At 42.7% G+C, this 16231-nt stretch overlaps 1 protein-coding gene across 3 annotated transcripts in view; it reads right to left on the minus strand.

Annotated features, from left to right (window-relative positions):
• The window catches only part of LOC133542480 (zinc finger protein 771-like), a 46361-nt gene extending 30500 nt beyond the window's left edge, over positions 1-15861 (minus strand). For 2 of the 3 annotated variants that reach the window (XM_061886663.1, XM_061886667.1), the window contains exon 1: positions 15410-15861. In XM_061886663.1, coding sequence (XP_061742647.1) covers positions 15410-15533 — 124 coding nt within the window. In that variant the 5' untranslated portion in view covers positions 15534-15861. Of the gene's footprint in view, positions 1-8056; positions 8240-15409 lie in introns of all 3 variants that reach the window. The other variant, XM_061886666.1, reaches the window with a different exon arrangement.
• Between the last annotated feature and the right edge of the window lie 370 nt (positions 15862-16231).

Raw genomic sequence — 16231 nt, forward strand, 5'->3', positions numbered from 1 at the left:
ATCTTTCCATGTATATATTGTCCTTTGGACCCCCTGTTAAAAGCTTCTTTTAGCTTATTTGGGGGAACCTTTCACGTACCAACATCTTTAAATGATGACATTCACCATTATTGTAATTGTTATATGGTATTGTGAATAAACGTGTAAACTAAACTAAACTAAACTTGTGTTCAAGGAACGGCCTCCAAGACAGCGATAGGTGAGTGGATGGCCCAGGTGAGCCTTGTCATCTAATCACCTATCACCTTTATTAGCAGCAGCCGGAGCGAGACACGGTGTTGGACCTGGAGTGAGAGCGAGAGACGGACATAAAAAAAAAACATTTGGCTGAAAAGCAAAACACTAGCACTTTGTGATGGAAATAAAACAGTGTTGTAACCCTGATCCGGGCTCTCGTGACAATGTTTGGTGGTTCAAGGAACCCACTGGAGGTCTGCAGACCTATATAAAACACTAATATGAATTAGTATAAAAGAGAGTAATAAATATCTGTATACACATAAAATGCTGATTATATGTAGCATGTTGAATCTTTGTTCATTTTTAAATAAAAGTACACAATGTAGTGTTATGTATGTACATCATTACGTACCGGAAACTACAACAGGGCGGGATGTTCTCTGTAAAAATACATTGTAAAGTGGGCGCCAGCTTGAAATCCGTGTAAATGTTGCAAACAGCCCCTTTATTGGTAAAAGCATATGAACAAAGTAGTGGTTACACACACAACAATGACGTCACATTTAATACGTGCGGATGTTTTTAGACATCCAAACGAATCAAAGCCTTGACAGTTCATTTCAAATTCTCCTGTCAGGTTCAAACACCGATGACATCTATTAAACAAGACAAGAAGCAAGGAATCAAACAGAGACAGAATTCAATTTAGCTCATCGAGGAGAAACGTCTGGGCTGTGCTCTTTGTACAGTCTTCCACCACGCTCTGGCAAAAAGTTGCATGCCTCCGCTTTTATTTGGACTTTCCCTGATTACATAGCAACAGCTGTTTTTTAAGGAGAGACGGGGTCGTAAAAAGCTGTTGCACTCGGTCCCAAAACAGTTCAAAGAAAAGATGTCTGGAGCTTGCATTAAGTCAGGAGTCGGGAACTTTTTTGGCTAAGAGAGCCATGAAAGCAAATATTTTAAAATGTATTACCGCGGGAGCCATAAAATATCTTTTTTTTAACACTAAATACAACTAAATGCCTGCATTTTTAAGTAAGACCAACATTTTTAGAGTATAATACGTCTTGTATCCTTTTTAATAAGATTGTTATTCTAAAGCTAACCAATAATAAATAAAATACTTCTTACCATTAATGCAACTTCTTGAACAGGTGACGTAGTGAAGTATATTTATATAGCGCTTTTCTCAAGAGACTCAAAGCGCTTTACATAGTGACACCCAATATCTAAGTTACATTGAAACCAGTGTGGGTGGCACTGGGAGCAGGTGGGTAAAGTGTCTTGCCCAAGGACACGACGGCAATGACTAGGATGGCGGAAGCGGGAATCGAACCTGCAACCCTCAAGTTGCTGGCACGGCCACTCCACCAACCGAGCTATGCCCGCCCGGTGCGGTAGTAAATGGATGGATGGAATAAAATTTATGAGAATGTTTTATATTTTGAACGTTATTTTAAACACTGTGATTACCAGAGGAATTATTTATTTTATATGGGGTGGCATAGCTCGGTTGGTAGAGCGGCCGTGCCAGCAACTTGAGGGTTGCAGGTTCGATTCCCGCTTCTGCCATCCTAGTTACTGCCGTTGTGTCCTTGGGCAAGACACTTTACCCACCTGCTCCCAGTGCCACCCACACTGGTTTAAATGTAACTTAGATATTGGGTGTCACTATGTAAAAGCGCTTTGAGTCACTTGAGAAAAGCGCTATATAAATATAATTCACTTCACTTCACTATATTGTGTTAAGCAACGTCAGCTAAGATTTATCTGAGATGCAGTCATCAAAAGAGCCACATCTGGCTCGAGAGCCATAGGTTCCCTACTCCTGCGTTAGGTCCTGCTTCCTCTCCGCTTTGTAGATCTTAGGTCAAGACAAGATCTTCCTGTGGATTACAATAAATCAAAGAAACCGACACCTTCATGTCACATCCCATCCTACACAGTGGGGTTTTACAAGCATTTTGCTTGGTAAGATCAAACACAGCTTTTGATGGCAACACAAAGTTTTGTGATAACTTATCTGCATTTGCTGCTGCTTTTCTCACCAGAACACAGTGTTGTATATTAATGTGTATAATTGACAGAAAAAGGCACTAATCTCAACCATCTAATCTATAAATGGTAGAATCGTATTTACAATATTGTGTTACACACACAACAATGATGTCAAATGTGTTATATACACAAACCCCGTTTCCATATGAGTTGGGAAATTGTGTTAGATGTAAATATAAACAGAATACAATGATTTGCAAATCCTTTTCAACCCATATTCAGTTGAATATGCTACAAAGACAAGATATTTGACGTTCAAATTGATAAACTTTTTTTTTTGTGTGTGCAAATAATCATAAACTTCAGAATTTGATGCCGGCAACACGTGACAAAGAAGTTGGGAAAGGCGGCGATAAATACTGATAAAGTTGAGGAATGCTCATCAAACACTTATATGGAACACCCCACAGGTGTGCAGGCTAATTGGGAACAGGTGGGTGCCATGATTGGGTATAAAAGCAGCTTCCACGAAATGCTAAGTAATTCACAAACAAGGATGGGGTGAGTGTCACCAATTTGTAAGAAAATTGTCGAACAGTTTTAGAACAACATTTCTCAACGAGCTATTGCAAGGAATTTGGGGATTTTACCATCTACGGTCCGTAAAATCATCAAAAAGTTCAGAGAATCTGGAGAAATCACTGCACGCAAGCGATGATATTACGGACTTTTGATCCTTCAGGCGGTACTGCATCAAAAACCGAAATCAGTGTGTAAAGGATATCACCACATGGGCTCAGGAACACTTCATAAAACCACTGTCAGTAACTACAGTTGGTCGCTACATCTGTAAGTGCAAGTTAAAACTATACCATGCAAAGCCAAACCCATTTATCGACAATATCCTGAAACGCCGCCGGCTTGCCTGGGCCCGAGCTCACCTAAGATGGACTGGTGCAAAGTGGAAAAGTGTTCTGTGGTCTGACGAGTCCACATTTCAAATTATATTTGGAAACAGAGGACGTGGTGTCCTCCAGAACAAAGAGGAAAATAACCATTCGGATTGTTATAGGCGCAAAGTTCAAAAGCCAGCATCTGTGATGGTATGGGGGTGTATTAGTGCCCAAGGCATGGGTAACTTACACATCTGTGAAGGCACCATTAATGCTGAAAGGTCCATACAGGTTTTGGAGCAACATATGTTGACATCCAAGCAACATTATAATGGACGCCCCTGCTTATTTCAGCAAGACAAGTGTTACGATAGCGTGGCTTCATAAAAAAAAAAAAAAAAGAGTGCGGGTACTTTCCTGTTTCCCATCGAAAATGTGGCGCGTTATGAAGCGTAAAATATGACAGCGGAGACCCCGGACTGTTGAACGACTGAAGCTCTACATAAAACAAGAATGGGAAAGAATTCCACTTTCAAAGCTTCAACAATTAGTTTCCTCAGTTCCCAAACGTTTATTGAGTGTTGTTAAAAGAAAAAGTGATGTAACACAGTGGTGAACATGCCCTTTCCTAACTACTTTGGCACGTGTTGCAGCCATGAAATTCTAAGTTAATTATTATTTACAAAAAAAAAAAAGTTTATGAGTTTTTACATCAAATATGTTGTCTTTGTAGCGCATTCAATTGAATATGAGTTGAAAAGGTTTTGCAAATCATTGTATTCTGTTTATATTTACATCTAACACAATTTCCCAACTCATATGGAAACGGGGTTTGTACTGATGTTGTTAGAAAGTCAAGGTTAACAAAGTTTTGACACTTTATTTCAAATCCTGCAGCTTCATTTGCTGCTGCTGTTCTCACCAGCACACTTGTGTTTCTTACACTGGTACTTATAAGAGAATCGTTCACCACACACACTGCAACTAAACACTTTCTCTCCGGTGTGTATTCTCATGTGTCGTCCAAGTGTCGCTTGGTCACCGAAGCTTTTGTTGCAGTTTGAACATAAAAACGATTTCTCACCAGTGTGCGTTCGCATGTGCACTTTTAAATTCTTCTTATGTGCAAAACTTTTGCAACAGATCGAACAGGTAAAAGGTTTTTCTCCGGTGTGTACTCTTGTGTGTCTCTCCAAATGGTACTTTTGAGGGAATGTTTTATTGCAAACTGAGCATGGGAATGGTTTTTCTCCGGTGTGCGTTCTCATGTGTGTTTTCAAATCGTGACTTTGTAAGAAACCTTTAGCGCAGACTGAACAAACAAAAGGTTTTTCTCCAGTGTGTGTTTTCATGTGCACTTTCAAGTTTTGACTTTGTACAAAAGCTTTACCACAGACTGAACATAGAAAAGGTTTTTCTCCGGTGTGCATTCTCACGTGTACTTTTAAATGCTGTTTATGTACAAAACCTTTACCACATTCCGAGCAGGAAAACTCGTTTTCTCGGGTGTGTATTCTCATGTGTACTTTCAGATCACAGCGGTAATTAAAAGTTTTGCCGCAGTGAGAACATTGAAAGTGTGTGTTGTCAGTGTGACATGTCTTAGCTTCTTTAGAGTCTTCATCATCATGTTCTCCGCTGTGTAATCTTTTGTGTCTTTTCAAACACTGACTTTGTGTAAAACTTTTGACACAGATTGAACAGGAGAACGGCTTCTCTCCAGTGTGTATTCTCATGTGTACTTTCAAATTCTGACTTAACACAAAACTTTTACCACATACTGAGCAGGAAAAGGGTTTTTCTCCAGTGTGTATTTGCATGTGTTCTTTCAACCCGTTTTTTCTTGAAAAACATTTCCCACATCCTGAGCAAGAAAAAGGTTTTTCCCCGGTGTGTGTTCTCATGTGTACTTTCCGATAGCTATGACTAAAAGTTTTGTCGCAGTAGGAACACGTCAGGTGTGTGTTGTCAGTGTGACATGTCTTATCATCTTTAGAGTCTTCATCATCAGTGTCAGGAGAGTGTGACGTTGTGTCCTCACTATCTGATAGTGGAGCTAAGAGCTTGTCTGCTTGTGATCCTCCACAGTGGTCTCCATCAGCTTCTGTTGAGCTGCTGCTCGGAGGCTCCGCCTCTTTCCTCTCCTCACTCTCACCTTTGACCTCACCATCTTCACTCTTCACAGGGACACCAGTCACTGGAAACTCCTCCAGTCCTTCAAGATGCTTCTCCTCCTCTTTAATGTTGGGGCTCAGTGGGTCCTCCTCTTCCTTTTTAAGGTGCAGATTCTGTGGCGCCTCGTCTTCCTCTTTAATGTGTGGGGGCTGCGGCTCCTCCTGATCCATCCTAAAGCGCCACTCCTGCTGCTCAGGGAGAACATTTTTTTCGTCTGCAGGACACGAGAGGACAAACACATGCTTCAGAACTGTTCAGCTTTGCTCAGTCACATGACACATTCAGTACGTTTACATGTACTATAGAGAAAGAAGCTATCGTATGAACACGCAGCGCTTTACAACATTATTCACAAGTAAATAAAACCAAGCCGTGTGGGGGACTTTTTTTTCTTCTACCAAGTATGGCATTAAATGTTTATTGCAATATACAACCCCCGTTTCCATAAGAGTTGGGAAATTGTGTTAGATGTAAATATAAACGGAATACAATGATTTGCAAATCCTTTTCAACTCATATTCAGTTGAATGCACTACAAAGACAAGATATTTGATGTTCAAACTCATAAACTATATATTTTTTTTGCAAATAATAATTAACTTAGAATTTCATGGCTGCAACACGTGCCAAAGTAGTTGGGAAAGGGCATGTTCACCACTGTGTTACATCACCTTTTCTTTTAACAACACTCAATAAACGTTTGGGAACTGAGGAAACTAATTGTTGAAGCTTTGAAAGTGGAATTCTTTCCCATTCTTGTTTTATGTAGAGCTTCAGTCGTTCAACAGTCCGGGGTCTCCGCTGTCGTATTTTACGCTTCATAATGCGCCACACATTTTCGATGGCAGACAGGTCTGGACTGCAGGCGGGCCAGGAAAGTACCCGCACTCTTTTTTTACGAAGCCACGCTGTTGTAACACTCGTCTTGCTGAAATAAGCAGGGGCGTCCATGATAACGTTGCTTGGATGACAACATATGTTGCTCCAAAACCTGTATGGACCTTTCAGCATTAATGGTGCCTTCACAGATGTGTAAGTTACCCATGCCTTGGGCACTAATGCACCCCCATACCATCACAGATGTTGGCTTTTGAACTTTGCGCCTATAACAATCCGAATGGTTATTTTCCTCTTTGTTCTGGAGGACACCACGTCCTCTGTTTCCAAATATAATTTGAAATGTGGACTCGTCAGACCACAGAACACCTTTCCACTTTGCATCAGTCCATCTTACATGAGCTCTGGCCCAGCGAAGCCGGCAGCGTTTCAGGATGTTGTTGATAAATGGGTTTGGCTTTGCATAGTAGAGTTTTAACTTGCACTTACAGATCTAGCGACCAACTGTAGTTACTGACAGTGGTTTTATGTAGTGTTCCTGAGCCCATGTGGTGATATCCTTTACACACTGTTGTGGGTTTTTGATGCAGTACCGCCTAAGGGATCAAAAGTCCGTAATATCATCGCTTACGTGCAGTGATTTCTCCAGATTCTCTGAACCTTTTGATGATTTTACCGACCGTAGATGGTAAAATCCCTAAATTCCTTGCAATAGCTCGTTGAGAAATGTTGTTCTAAAACTGTTCCACAATTTGCTTACAAAGTGGTGACCCTCACCCCATCCTTGTTTGTGAATTACTTAGCAGTTCAAGGAAGCTGTTTTTATACCCAATCATGGCACCCACCTGTTCCCAATTAGCCTGCACACCTGTGGGATGTTCCATATAAGTGTTTGATGAGCATTCCTCAACTTTATCAGTATTTATTGCCACCTTTCCCAACTTCTTTGTCATGTGCTGCTGGCATAGAATTCTAAATGTAATGATTATTTGCACACAAAAAATGTTTATCAGTTTGAACGTCAAATATGTTTTCTTTGTAGCATATTCAACTGAATATGGGTTGAAAATATTAATTGTATTCCGTTTATATTCCGTTTATATTTACATCTAACACCATTTCCCAACTCATATGGAAACGGGGTTTGTATAAATTCTGATCGGGCTGCACAGCTGTTAGAATAATTATGTTTTGCATGAAGGCCGTTGCTATAGTTGTTATTTATTGTGCTCCAGTTAGACTTTTCTATCTGTGCAAGGACAAAACTTCTTATCTTCCATTGCAGTGATTTAGGGCTATATAAGTAAACATTGATTGATTGATTGATATGAGGGGTGGCCTCAGCCGCAGATGTGATCTTTGTTTTAGCCCGCCAACAGCCAAGGACTTCAAGCACCTCAACGAAGATAAGACGACAGCACGCAGACGTAGCAGAGACAAGGCGAAATCGCAAGGCCCCCCAGCACATCCCGTCACGTATTGTGCGTACTGGAGCTGCTTTGCATATGTGTGACCACTCCTTTTAGAGGCGGCCTCTGTGATGTTTACTGGGGAACTCCTGAATAAATAGAGGAACGCCGGAGCTGTACTTTAGAGCGTAGGGCGAGACTCTGACTGAGTGTGCAGCTCCATGTGTTCTCCTCATGAGCTAAATTCAACTCTTGTCTCTGCATGATTCCTTGCTTTTTGTCTGTTTAAGAGATGTCATCGGTGTTTGAACCTGACAACAGTTAATTAGTTTATGTAATTATTTTCAATGAAATTGAAAGTAAAAGTAAGATACTTTGATATATTCTAAGAAACTCTAAGGCCTTAAGTTCAAATGATTAGATTCAAGACTTGAAGTCTATGAGCATGAACTGATGAAGCCTACTTGGATGAGAGGCCAAACGTCTTCTAAGACAAAATGAACAGTCCAGTTGTGACGGAGTGAATGCCCTGAGAATAAAATATGTTGATGTTGTGCTTACTTGGACTGTGATGAAGCTGTGAGGACTCAGGTGGTTTGTCTTCATGCTCTTCAGTCTTCACAGAGACAACAGTCAGTGGAAACTTGCTGAGATCAGCCTCCTCCTGCCCTAGAAGACACGGTCCCACCTGGGTGATCCACACTTCCTCCTCTTCCTCTTTTATGTGGGGCTGCTGCTGGACGTCTGTTGGGTAAATCAGTAAACAAAGATTGAGAGAGAAGAGAAATAGTTTTTGACTGACAGTGTTAACACAATGAGATTATTTGTGTGCTGTGTTAAAAGTGTCTAGCTAAACAATCAATAACACAGGAAAAAGTTCCTTTTGTCAAAATGCGGACCAACTTGAAAAGCCTTCATAAGTACGAGCCAGAATTAGAGATGTCCAATAATATTATCGGCCTGTAAATGCTTTAAAATGTAATATCGGAATTTATCGGTTTCAAAATTATCGGTATCGGGTTCAAAGAGTAAAATGTATGACTTTTTTAAACGCCACTGTGTACACGGACGTAGGGAGGAGTACAGAGCGCCAAAAAACCCTAAAAGCACTGCCTTTGCGTGCCGGCCCGGTCACATAATATCTATGGCTTTTCACACACACAAGTGAATGCAAGGCATACTTGATCAACAGCCATACAGGTCACACTGAGGGTGGCCGTATAAACAACTTTAACACTGTCACAAATACGCGCCCCACTGTGAACCCACACCAAACAAGAATGACAAACACATTTCGGGAGAACATCCGCACCGTAACACAACATAAACATCCATCCATCCATGTTCTACCACTTATTCCCTTTTGGGGTTGCGGGGGGCGCTGGCGCCTATCTCAGCTACAATCGGGCGGAAGGCGGGGTACACCCTGGACAAGTCGCCACCTCATCGCAGGGCCAACACAGATAGACAGACAACATTCACACTCACATTCACACACTAGGGACCATTTAGTGTTGCCAATCAACCTATCCCCAGGTGCATGTCTTTGGAAGTGGGAGGAAGCCGGAGTACCCGGAGGGAACCCACGCATTCACGGGGAGAACATGCAAACTCCACACAGAAAGATACCGAGCCTGGATTTGAACCCAGGACTGCAGGACCTTCGTATTATGAGGCAGACGCACTAACCCCTCTGCCACCGTGAAGCCCCACAACATAAACACAACGGAACAAACACCCAGAACCCCTTGCAGCACTGACCCTTCTGGGACGCTAAAAATATACACCCCCTGCGACCTTCACCCCCCTCCCCCACCTCATCAACCTCCTCATGCTTTCTCAGGGAGAGCATATCCCAAATCCAAAGCTGCTGTTTTGAAGCTCTTTAAAAATAATAATGCACTTTGTGACTTCAATAATAAATATGGCAGTGTCATGTTGGCATTTTTTCCATAACTTAATGTTGATTTATTTTGGAAAACCTTGTTACATTGTTTAATGCATCCAGCGGGGCATCATAACAAAATTAGGCCTAATAATGTGTTCATTCCACGACGAGTTGAGTTTATACCAAAATGGATACATGGATGATACAGCAGAGGATTGGGAGAATGTCATGTGGTCAGATGAAACCAAAATAGAACTTTTTGGTATAAACTCAACTCGTCGTGTTTGGAGGAAGAAGAATACTGAGTTGGATCCCAAGAACACCATACCTACTGTGAAGCATGGGGGTGGAAACATCATGCTTTGGGGCTGTTTTTCTGCTAAGGGGACAGGACGACTGATCCGTGTTAAGGAAAGAATGAATGGGGCCATGTATCGTGAGATTTTGAGCCAGTGAGAGCTTTGAATGGTTGACCAAATACTTATTTTCCACCATAATTTACAAATAAATTCTTTAAAATTCCTACAATGTGAATTTCTGGATTTTTTTTTCACATTCTGTCTCTCACAGTTGAAGTGTACCTATGATGAAAATGACAGACCTCTGTCATCATTTTAAGTGGGAGAACTTGCACAATCGCTGGCTGACTAAATACTTTTCTGCTCCACTGTACATGTCAGGTGATTTGAAAAACGATATATACCAAAAAATGGGGGGTATATTCACTATGTACATGAGATCACAAGAACATTTGAAAAGTATATGAATAAGAAGACATCCTTATTCATATACAGAGCACTTTCAGTAAGTCGGCCTGGTCAGTAAGGAGCACATATATGTGGAACTCAGTACCAGAGGAGGTTAAACTGGTCAAAATTTACAAGACCTTCAAAAAAAAATAGAAAATGTGGCTTATCAACGCCTGCAGCTCCCAGCACTAAAATCTGAGCCTGTTTTGATGCTAAGATAAATGTTATTTAGTGATGTTGTATTGTAAGCATTTAAGTCTCACCTTAAAACTCATTTGTATACTCTAGCCTTTAAATAGACTCCCTTTTTACACCAGTTGATCTGCCATTTCTTTTCTTTTTCTCCTATGTCCCACTCTCCCTTGTGGAGGGGGTCCGGTCCGATCCGGTGGCCATGTACTACTCGCCTGTGTATCGGCTGGGGACATCTCTGCGTTGCTGATCCGCCTCCGCTTGGGATGGTTTCCTGCTGGCTCCGCTGTGAACGGGACTCTCGCTGCTGTGTAGGATCCGCTTTGGACTGGACTCTCGCGACTGTGTTGGATCCATTATGGATTGAACTTTCACAGTATCATGTTAGACCCGCTCGACATCCATTGCTTTCCTCCTCTCCAAGGTTCTCATAGTCATCATTGTCACCGACGTCCCACTGGGTGTGAGTTTTCCTTGCCCTTATGTGGGCCTACCGAGGATGTCGTGGTGGTTTGTGCAGCCCTTTGAGACACTAGTGATTTAGGGCTATATAAGTAAACATTGATTGATTGATTGATATTTTTTCTCATACTGTATATGTATTGTGTGCTTTTTTTTTATTTTCGCTCTCTTTCTTGTCTTTTTAAATTGTAGTTTCACTGCCTTTTTTACATCACAGCCAGGGCACTACAGGTGAAAACTAGTCTTCTGGCTAGTTCTGAATTTTTTAACCATGTGTAGTCATGCGTTTTTTGACATTGCATTGTCCCCTTTGAAATAAAATCATCCATCCATTTTCTATCGATTGTCCCGTTCGGTGTCGAGAGGGGTGCTGGAGCCTATCTCAGCTGCATTCAGAAGGTTGGCGGGGTACACACCCTGGACAAGTCGCCCCCTCATAGCAGGCCCAACACAGATGGTGGAGGGGGTCCGGTCCGATGACCATGGATGAAGTACTGGCTGTCCAGAGTCGGGACCCAGGATGGACCGCTCGCCTGTATCGGTTGGGGACATCTCTACGCTGCTGATCCGCTTGAGATGGTTTCCTGTGGACGGGACTCTCGCTGCTGTCTTGGATCCGCTTGAACTGAACTCTCGCGGCTGTGTTGGAGCCACTATGGATTGAACTTTCACAGTATCATGTTAGACCCGCTCGACATCCATTGCTTTCGGTCCCCTAGAGGGGGGGGGTTGCCCACATTTGAGGTCCTCTCCAAGGTTTCTCATAGTCAGCATTGTCACTGGCGTCCCATTGGGTGTGATTTTTCCTTGCCCTTTTGTGGGTTCTTCCAAGGATGTCGTAGTCGTAATGGTTTGTGCAGTCCTTTGAGACATTTGTGATTTAGGGCTATGTAAATAAACATTGATTGATTGATTGATCGTACTTGCCAACCTTGAGACCTCCGAACTCGGGAGATTGGGGGGTGGGGGTGTAGTTGCGGGGGCGGGGTTGAGGTACAGGCAGCATACCCCTTCCCCTTTGAGCTGTCCTGGATGAAATGAAATTCTTTTTATCCAATCATTTCGGAACTGGCAAGCGTACTTCTTCTTCTTACTCGTTGTCACCATGTCTCTTCTTTGTTCTTCTGCTTCGTCTCCTTCTTGTTGCGTGTGCAGTTGCGCACTGAGCTCCAAAAGCCGTTGATGCTATTATAGCTTCCCGGAAGAGTTAGTGCTGCAAGGGGTTCTGGGTATTTGTTCTGTTGTGTTTATGTTGTGTTACGGTGCAGATTTTCTCTCGAAATGTGTTTGTCATTCTTGTTTGGTGTGGACTCACAGTGTGGCGCATATTTGTAACAGTGTTGAAATTGTTTGAGGCCACCGTCAGTGTGACCTGTATGGCTGTTGACCAAGTATGAATTGCATTCACTTGTGTGTGTGTGTGTGTGTGTGTGTGTGTGTGTGTGTGTGTGTGTGTGTGTGTGTGTGTGTGTGTGTGTGTGTGTGTGTGTGTGTGTGTGTGTGTGTTTGAAATCAACGTTATCATTAAACCAGTTTAAAGATCATACAACAGGGGTAGGGAACCTATGGCTTTAGAGCCAGATGTGGCTCTTTTGATGACTGCATCTGGCTCTCGGATAAATCTGAGCTGACATTGCCTAACACAATAAGTAATGAATAATTCCACTTGTAATCACAGTGTTAAAAATAATGTTCAAAATATAAAACATTCTCATGCATTTTTAATCCATCCATCCGTTTTCTACCGCACCTGTTCAAGAAGTTGCGTTAATGGTAAGAAGTTATTTATTTATTATTGGCTAGTGTGGGGCTTGCCCTCCTGGGGGTTCTTCAGACCCCCAAGCACCGACATGAGAGCCTGTTTCAGGGTTACAATATTGTTTTATTTGTCAATAAGTCTCTCAGTTGCTTTCCAGCAATAGTATTTCCAGCCCCAACCCAGTCTCTCCTCCTGGCTGCTGCTTATAACAGAGCAACAGGTGATTAGATAACAAGGCCCAGATGGGCCTTGTACGCACCTGTCGCTGCAGGCCCGCAGGCCACGACCCCTCCACAGTTAGCTTCAGAATAACAATGTTATTACAAAGAATAAGGGACCTATTATACTCTAGAAATGTTGGTCTTATGCGTTTAGTTGTGTTCAGTGTTAAAAAATATATTATATGGCTCTTACGGAAATATATTTTAAAATATTTGGCTTTTTGGCTCTCTCAGCCAAAAAGGTTCCCGACCTCTGTCATACAACGTGTCGGCATTTCTTGACATCCTCGAGTAAAGATCATTGTTAAACCCGTCCAACGCTACATTGTTGTGTGACTGGGCCAGCACGCTGTTTAAATGGAGGAAAAGCGGACGCCTGGACAAGCATGCGGCTGTTAAGGGGTGAAGATTTCAGGTGAGAGATGATGCTTAAGGCAGTGCCTTTAAGGCCCGCCCCCAATATTGTTGTCCGGGTGGAAATTGGAAGAAATTCGGGAAAATGGTTGCCCCGGGAGATTTTCGGGAGGGCGCACTGAAATTCAGGAGTCTTCCAGGGAAATCAGGAGGGTTGGCAAGTATGACACAGATAGATAGACAACATTCACACACTAGGGACCATTTAGTGTTGCCAATCAACCTATCCCCAGGTGCATGTCTTTGGAGGTGGGAGGAAGCCGGAGTACCCGGAGGGAACCCACGTTGTCACAGGGAGGACATGCAAACTCCACACAGAATGATCCCGAGCGCTGATACCGAAGTACATGTCAATCTACTTCCTTAATGACCGCCATAACCACAACACCAGGGGGAGCTCCACAACCCACGTCAAACCCAGATTCTGATCTAACGAAGGTCTTAACTCATTTTCCTTCAATGCCACATCAACAGGTGTAAAAGTAAGTGCATCTATACCCTCCTTCAAAACCGCACTAAAAGAACGCCTCCAGGCAACTACGACCCTTGACTAACACCTTCCCCCCACCACATCCCACCTCCCCGGATTGTAAATAATCAAATATAATATTCAAATGTATATACTTGTTCTTATGCTTTCTGAGCTCCCTATTATGTTCACTGCTGGCTGTCCATATCCTACCAAGTCAGACCTACACTGTTTCAATGTCCATTTCTCAGATGATATTATTGTTGATGACTGAAATGGTGATATCAACCAACCCCCGGATTGTAAATAACGTAAATATTTCAATGTATATACCCTGATGATTAACTTGTGTGATGACTGTATTATGCCGATAGTATATATTTGTACCATGAACAGAGTAACGTGGACCCTGACTTAAATAAATTGAAAAATGTGTTCGGGTGTTACCATTTAGTGGTCAATTCTACAGAATATGTACTGAACTGTGCAATCTACTAATAAAAGTATCAATCAATCAATCAAGGATCGAACCCAGGACTTTCGTATTGTGAGGCAGACGCACTAACCTCTCTTCTACCGTGTTGCCCGAATAAACTCCATCCATCCATCCATCTTCTTCCGCTTATCCGAGGTCGGGTCGCGGGGGCAACAGCCTAAGCAGGGAAACCTAGACTTCCCTTTCCCCAGCCACTTCGTCTAGCTCTTCCCGGGGGATCCCGAGGCGTTCCCAGGCCAGCCGGGAGACATAGTCTTCCCAACGTGTCCTGGGTCTTCCCCGTGGCCTCCTACCGATTGGACGTGCCCTAAACAACTCCCTAGGGAGGCGTTCGGGTGGCATCCTGACCAGATGCCCGAACCACCTCATCTGGCTCCTCTGGATGTGGAGGAGCAGCGGCTTTAATTTGAGTCCCTCCCGGATGACAGAGCTTCTCACCCTATCTCTAAGGGAGAGGAAACTCATTTCGGCCGCTTGTACCCGTGATCTTATCCTTTCGGTCATGACCCAAAGTTCATGACCATAGGTGAGGATGGGAACGTAGATCGACCGGTAAATTGAGAGCTTTGCCTTCCGGCTCAGCTCCTTCTTCACCACAACGGATCGGTACAACGTCCGCATTACTGAAGACGCCGCACCGATCCGCCTGTCGATCTCACGATCCACTCTTCCCCCACTCGTGAACAAGACTCCTAGGTACTTGAACTCCTCCACTTGGGGCAGGGTCTCCTCCCCAACCCAGAGATGGCACTCCACCCTTTTCCGGGCGAGAACCATGAACTCGGACTTGGAGGTGCTGATTCTCATTCCGGTCGCTTCACACTCGGCTGCAAACCGATCCAGTGAGAGCTGAAGATCCCGGCCAGATGAAGCCATCAGGACCACATCATCTGCAAAAAGCAGAGACCTAATCCTGCGGTCACCAAACCGGAACCCCTCAACGCCTTGACTGCGCCTAGAGCGCCGAATAAACTCATCGTAATCTTAATCTCAACATTATTAACTTTATTGAGCAAAAATAAAATAATAAAATACATTTTTTAAAAACTAATTCCAAAACTACTTCAGTCATATATGTTTTGTCAACATATGAAATATTTATCTTCCCTTTTTTGTGATTTTGGTGGCTGGGTCAAAATAAAACCAAAGCGCTGCATCACTCTCACAAGACCATTCGCCTTCAATTTGACAATCTATGTACAAAAAAAAAGTGAATAATGAAATATAAAGTTAGTAAACATGTTAGAATAAGAAGTAAACAAACCTGTTCTGTGTGACACAACTTGATGTTTCTTGAAAACAGCGTCCAGTAGTTGACGTTGTCGCTCCTTCTCCTCTTTTGTTGGACAAAGTTCCTCCTCGTACTCTGCTCTCGTTCTTTCGCACATTTTTCACACAATCACAACACTTTACACTCACACTTGATCTCTGCTTAGCGATGTGTTTTCATCACTTCCGCCCGTCTTTGTTAGCGGCTAACAAGCTAAGCTAACTAGCCAGCTATGCTAGCACGGGGAGCTTCATGTCAACGTGCACTCAGACTAATGTATCCGGATACAAACAATTAATAACGATGTTTACTCTATAACACGACACAAATGTGTACATGTACGTGCTGAATAAGAACACAGTGCTGTATTAATTATAACGTCTTCCCCGTCGAACGCCATTTTGCTTGTTCTTCGTCCTGTTTAGTTCACGCGCAGTGTTGTCAGATCTCGCGAGAGAAACAAGTAACACGTCTATTGTACATTTTCAGAATAAATACACTATTTCCGTTATAGTCCTCGAACATTAAAAAGGGTATTAAAACAACACTGACACGAAGAAAGAACAAATAAAAGAAACGGGGAAAAATATTATCCGTTACTTATTCATTCGTCTTTGATGGTAGTCTTTTTTTAAGTCTTGTAGAATGTGGTAGGTTTGCATTCACCTGACGTCACTTCCGGCTCATTGCCAAAGCGAGTCTCGAAGTGGTAGACCACGATTTTTTTTTTAAATTATTAAACAACAAACATACATTTATAATTCACACAAAAACAAAGCCCTTTCAACATCAAATCAAGAAAACATAAGAAAATAC

The sequence above is a fragment of the Nerophis ophidion genome, linkage group LG24 (assembly GCF_033978795.1).
Source record: "Nerophis ophidion isolate RoL-2023_Sa linkage group LG24, RoL_Noph_v1.0, whole genome shotgun sequence".
Lineage (NCBI taxonomy): Eukaryota > Metazoa > Chordata > Actinopteri > Syngnathiformes > Syngnathidae > Nerophis > Nerophis ophidion.